This window comes from Euwallacea fornicatus, chromosome 4 (assembly GCF_040115645.1).
Source record: "Euwallacea fornicatus isolate EFF26 chromosome 4, ASM4011564v1, whole genome shotgun sequence".
In the NCBI taxonomy this organism is placed as follows: domain Eukaryota; kingdom Metazoa; phylum Arthropoda; class Insecta; order Coleoptera; family Curculionidae; genus Euwallacea; species Euwallacea fornicatus.
In genome coordinates this window covers 860,817-866,970 of record NC_089544.1, presented here as the reverse complement: position 1 = coordinate 866,970, position 6,154 = coordinate 860,817, and the positions used below count along the sequence as shown (strand labels likewise).

Here is a 6,154-nt window from a genome sequence, read left to right as displayed (position 1 = left end):
CCCGTTTCCTAATAGTTTATTTTTATTATTACTACACAAAGAAAAAGATTGTAAGCGCAAGTGTTCGAATATTTCAGGGGGCCGCTGTGTGCAAAACATGTTTCGCAAACAACAATTCGCATCTCTAACCGTTTTCGAGACGATTTTATTTAAGTTTTTCGACGCCCTGCCAGGGATCTTGCGAATGACGTCACCTCGTTAACTGTTCACTTCACGGAGCGGGCTCGGAAAACAATCGAGCGTTACATGCGCGTCATTTTTGACATTTTAACTGGCTTTTGCAACATCAATATTTAGCGATAATTGTTCCAGCGAACAGCTCGTTTCATTAGTGCGGCAGGTAAAATCTGCTGTGATTCGCGAACGCCTCAGCACAATAAATTCCTTAATGTTGAAACGCGAAATGTGGCTTGTGCTCGTTGATTGGGCCGAAAGTACATTGACACGTTGATGGGACCGAACTGGAATTCGGCCCTACGAAACTGAGCCGAGCGAAGCGTCTCAGTTCGACTCAGCTCACCCCAGCGCCAGACCGATTGTCGACTGAACAATCGCGCTGGCACGTGCAAATTCCTGCAGAAACTCTCTTCCTAACCACAGCTGAGGTTTCACGGTAAAATTACTAGTTTCCCTGCTAGGCAACATCGACAAATACGAGTAAAAATGAGGCAAAGCCGGACCGTTTTTCAAGTATAATTTTCCATCATCAGAGGCTCTTACGTCACGATCCTTATATGTATACTTTGGCCGCAACACGTTGCACGAAAGCTTGTCTGCAATCTAAGGCGGAGCGGTCGGAAGGATCTAGATGATTCACCCATATAAGAGAATCTAGAATGTCCGAGGGTGCTTAAGCTGCGCAGTGGGGATGGTTTGGGAGCAGTACTAATGGAAGATTTGACGATGTATCTAATTAATCTGAGAGACGGAGGGGTGACGGTCACTAAACCGGAAGGGAAGGGCCCCGTAAGTATCTCCCTGTATATATAATGCTCTTAAAAGTTCCACTATTGAGCCTCACGACCAGCTAGGGCGTGCGTTAAAATGAAATTAATTAGGAGATTTATTCTCTACGAGTCATTTAGTTTCAACTTATAAACCCCAAGCGTTTACGCAGAAGTAAATTTAATGAATATGAATTAAGTAATAAAATTACAGAACGTAAATTCCCCAACAAAACGGCTTCGGGGTCATTCAACTGGCTGGTAATCGACTATCACAGAAAAACAGAGAATGAAATTGAGCAGCGATAAGAAAATTCCCTTCGTTCACGTTGGTTCAGAAGAGGACGCCCTGCGCGGCGCAGCAACTGCGTTATCGCGCCGACGGTCTCTGGGGGCGCTAGAACGTTCTAGCGCCCCCAATACAAACGAAATAACAAACGCCAGGAATTTTTTAAATAATTTATTTTAAAATAATTATATACAGTCTAGGCTTAACATAACAACTAAGTACATATACAAAATGTTACTTTCGAACCTTAACTCATAGCTCAGGGTTAATGTTTAAAAATCGTGTATAAATATTACATAAATAACCGAGTTTGATCAGTTTTGCCGTAACGTATTTGACAATCGACAGAGATGGCTTTCGAAAACCCCCAAGACAATATAACGTATGTACACGAATAGCAGGTTTGTATTTAAAAAAAATGATTTTTTTGGATAGTGTAGCAAAGAAGACTGTTAACATATGGCAGTGAATGAACCTTTTTAACGCAGTAAAATTGATATTATTCGCAATGCGGTGACATCTAAGCTCGCAATACTTACTTACAATGCAACTGAAACAATTTTAAGTAAAGTTCCCCTTTTAAAACAAGGTACGGTATTTACAACAAAATGACATGGATTGTCTTCACAACCTTCTTTTTTAAATCTTATAACACAAGCTCATCGACTAACTTAAATCTACCTCCTTGTAGGAGGTGCTGGCGTAAACTCCTGACAACTCTCCACATTTTCAGGCCAATCACAGACGTTTTGGTTGGGGTTGAAAACCAAATTTGCAGGACATGGCATGTGGTGTTTTCTCTCTCCCTCGCACATGTAGTACATCTTGCAGTCCGACTTGTCAGGATGGTAACTGATGTGACCATCCTGCTCGTCGCAAGTGATCTCATTTGCTGCGAGATAAAGGGGTATTGTGTAGGAGCTCGAAAGGATCAATATTATTATACGTACGATCTTTAGTGGTGTATTGTCCGGAGCCCACATGGGTTTCGTAGGGTCCTTCAAATTCTAGCTTCACTTTATAGCCATCCAGTTCTTGCTTTATAGCATTGATCAAGGGGTATTTGCCGCTACCGCAAGAACCCCGGAAATCGTCCATGTCCACTGACCAGATCATGATTCCTCCAAAACCTTCTTCCTTAAGCCAGGCTATCTACAAGTAATTAAGTTGCTGGTTAAACGATCGACGATCCGAATTAATGATAGCTCACTTTCGTCTTCAGACTCCTCTCATCGTCGAATCCGACCCACTGATTGTCTTTGTAGGCGAAAGGCACTTGCTGTTCGTTATCCCAAACTAACGTAACGTTGTCCTCGTGCAAGAAGTCGCAAATTTCGTAGAAACTCATGAATCCGGCCTCAGACGTGTACTTCCCGGGCTTGCCACCTCCACTAGCGGGCGCTCCAATATCGAACTGAGTCGTGTTCACCAACTCAAAGCTGCGTCCATAAGTGGGCATTCCGATCATTAGTTTCTCCTTGGGGGCTCCTTGCTTAACCCATTCTCTCGCGGAATAATCCTAAAATGTCAAATTTTAACGACAATCTTCAATAATTGATTTTTTTTTCTACGTACCACTGTGAGTTTCTTTTGATAACTGGTAGCACTCTCTAATGGGAACAAAGGACTGTTGTGTCCCACTGTCCTTTCCCATTGGCCATGGAAGTCGTAAGTCATGACGTTGATGAAATCCAGATATTTCGAGATTTCAGGAACATCGTAACCTGCCGCAATGGCTTCGAAGGAAGCTGGCACTGCTGCTGTTAAGAGAAGTCTTGGTTGGCCGCTAGTTTTAGCTTCTCCTTCAAAAGCAACTCTTAGTTCTTTCAGCAAAGAGACATATGCGACTCTGTCATCAGCTCCTGAAGTACGTACCTTCTTATTAGCATTAATTACCTCAGTAAGGTTCTACAAACCCCTTGGATATTCCCAATCAACATCTAACCCATTAAACTTGTACTCTCTCAAGAACTCTATGGCATCGTAGACAAACTGGTTCATCCGGAAGACATTACCTGTCAGGTCTTTGAACGGGGTGGATCCGAAAGCCCACCCTCCAATCGCTAATAATATCTAACACCAAAGTTTTCACTAAGTTTGCATCGAAAGTATATGGAGAAGGTACCTTCAAATCGGGGTTCTTGTCTCTCAAACCTACAACTCTTTCATACATTTCCGGGTCCTTATCGTTACTCTCTGCCAGTTTGTGCTCGTCCAAGGTAGCAAAAGCGTAAACTATATGGGTGCACAACGCTGGATTGATGTCTTCAGGTGTGAATTTTCCTGCTCCTGGTCGCTTCTGGGACCAGCTGGTCATGTAACAGAATACTTGCGGCTTCCTCACTGCAATGAATAGGTACTTATGTCATATCGGGAGATATGGAACAACTGTTAGAAAAGTGCGTAACATCCCATGAAAAAATAAACTCATAACGTGACCTAGATAGGTACCTTTCTTATTAATCGCGTTTTTATGCGCCTTTTTGATTAGCGTCTTCGTGTTCCGCTTCAGCACCTCAGGCACTGCGATCTTCATTGGTTTTGGCTTCTCGACCGCGTCTTCTTCATCGTCATCCTCCTCGTCAGCGCCAGCGATAGCTTGCCAATCCACATCTTTTGCGTCTTTACCTCTGGAGATACCTCGGAGTTCTTCCCTGAAGTTCGCATTAAAAGTTGATGCATTTATAAATGTTTTGGCAGGTTATTACCTCATAACTCCTATCAAGGGGTATTTAACCTCTCCTCCACACACGGTACCGGTGAAGTCATCCATATCGACAGTCCAGACCATGGCGCCGGCAAACCCATTATCTTTAATCCATTTCATCTTTTGCCTGATCGATTTCTCGTCGTCGAAGCCAATCCATTGGTCTCCGTCAACTAAATATGGAACCTTCATTTCGTCGTCCCAGTAGTAAGTGGCACCATTCCTTAACATCTCGCAAATCTAATAGGAACGTTACCCATATTGAACGTAATCGTGGCTCTTAAGCTGCGTGGTATGTTACCTCGTAATATGCCAAGAACCCGGATTCTTTGGTGTACTTTCCCTCAGTCCCACCAGCACTAGCAGGAGAGTGCACTCCATGTTTGGCCGGATTTGAGAGCTTAAATGATCTACCGTACGTTGGCATGCCTAAAAACCGTGACTAATCGACCAAGGGTCCAATGTACCGAATAATCTCCTACCAATCACAAGTTTTTCCTTGGGGGCACCCAGCTTGGCCCAAAGATTGGCGGCGTGATCAACGTTCAGCTGTTTCTGGTACTGGCTGTCTAAGCTGGGTGAATACAAAGGAGCATTGTGTCCGGTTTCCTTTTCCCATTTTCCGTGAAAATCGTAGGCCATAACGTTGATGAAGTCCATGTACGAAGCCACGGCCGGAACATCGTATCCCCCTTTGATGTTATCGGGACCTACGGGTACCGCCGCTGATAGTAGCAGGCGCGGTTTCTTGATCTCCTGAGCTTCGGCTTCGAAGGCTTCTCGAAGTTCTGGTAAAGAAAAAAGCGTTGATGATTAATTTCTGGTGATGTCAAAGCTCAAAAATATTTGTTTATACAAGTTAAGTCGAAAGTAATCGATGGCCGAGGACCTTTTTTAATTTCACTTCATTTGCAACAAAACCAAGTCACTACTACTGACACGCAATGATTAATAGTCAATTTCCTATAGAGCTGAATGATTCAGTATAAATTAGATGATATTTCAAATGTACTAAATCGTAGAACTGGTTCGCAAATGTACTTTCCAATATTGATAAATCGTTCGGGGATCTACGCATATCCGCTTCGAGCAATGAAAATGCCATCTAACCAAAACAGTGTAAAACTAGCACAAATTGCCCCCCACCGGGGTTATTTAATTGAAAGGGGCAATTTCACTTAAATCAAACTGTTGAGACTAAAAAATCGTACCTTTAACAAGGGCGACAAAGTTCTTTTTATCCACACTTCCGCTGGGATATTCCCAATCCAGGTCAAGCCCGTCGAATCCTCGGTCCCTAAGGAATGGAATGGCACTGAAGATGAACGTTTGCCGGGCATATCTGGTGCTGGACATATCCTTGAATTTTTGAGTTCCAAAAGACCAGCCACCTGAAGTTATTTTTTGAAGTGACCATTTTCGTTTCTTTAGCGAATTTTCAACGTACCGATGGCCAGTAAGGTCTTCAAATTAGGATTCGCCTTCTTAAGTTTCTGAATCCTCTCATACAGGCCCACTTTGCCATCTTTGGTTTCATCGTTGCTTTCAAACGAGGACAGTTTACCTTTCTTCAGCCATCCAAACGCGAAGATGAGGTGAGTGCACAGATCCGGTAAAATATCTTCTGGGGTAAATTTACCAATTTTGATTCTTAAATGACCAAAAGCATTGAATTTCCTAAAGTACTCCCCTAGGTCTTCTTACCTGTATTGCGACCAATTAGTATAGTAGCACACAACCTTATATCCATCTTTGTCTTTTTTGGTAGTTGTGGCACTTACGGCGTTATCAGAGTCGGATTTGCGCTTCAGTCCCGGACGAGTTCTTAGAAATTTGTTCACGCTAGAAGACACTTCTTGGTCTTTGGACAGCGCGGCGCTCTGGGAGCTGGACGATGAGGAGCTGGCGGGTTTCTGTGGCCGTCGCAGGCGTCTTCGCGTAGCTGAAAAGTCAAACATTCCATTTGTTTATTTAAATAATTAAGTTCTGCGATTGGAAATCACGATCAGGGAAGAGGGAAGGATGCAGTTAAGAAACTTCATTCGAAGAGATATGGTGATAGGAAGGAGGAGGGAGTCGTATTCCCTCGTAGGTGAATTTGAATTTACGAAGTATCAATATGTATATGGGTGACGTCAGTGGCGAACCGCGTTTGCACAGAATTTACGAATTGTTAAAGGTCAACAAGGATTTTTTCTTTGGTGTTTTCACCTG

General features: G+C 43.2%; 1 protein-coding gene across 1 annotated transcript in view; it reads right to left on the bottom strand.

Moving 5' to 3' along the window:
* Window positions 1-1,428: 1,428 nt before the first annotated feature.
* Cht7 (chitinase 7) overlaps window positions 1,429-6,154 on the bottom strand; it is an 18,087-nt gene continuing 13,361 nt past the window's right edge. The window contains exons 3-15 of the mRNA XM_066281454.1: window positions 5,645-5,882; window positions 5,388-5,590; window positions 5,152-5,331; window positions 4,423-4,728; window positions 4,242-4,369; window positions 3,942-4,180; window positions 3,685-3,887; window positions 3,359-3,576; window positions 3,150-3,306; window positions 2,809-3,095; window positions 2,444-2,752; window positions 2,184-2,385; window positions 1,429-2,125 (exon numbers count right to left, since the gene is read on the bottom strand). Coding sequence (XP_066137551.1) covers window positions 1,911-2,125; window positions 2,184-2,385; window positions 2,444-2,752; window positions 2,809-3,095; window positions 3,150-3,306; window positions 3,359-3,576; window positions 3,685-3,887; window positions 3,942-4,180; window positions 4,242-4,369; window positions 4,423-4,728; window positions 5,152-5,331; window positions 5,388-5,590; window positions 5,645-5,882 — 2,885 coding nt within the window. The 3' untranslated portion in view covers window positions 1,429-1,910. The remainder of the gene's footprint in view (window positions 2,126-2,183; window positions 2,386-2,443; window positions 2,753-2,808; window positions 3,096-3,149; window positions 3,307-3,358; window positions 3,577-3,684; window positions 3,888-3,941; window positions 4,181-4,241; window positions 4,370-4,422; window positions 4,729-5,151; window positions 5,332-5,387; window positions 5,591-5,644; window positions 5,883-6,154) is intronic.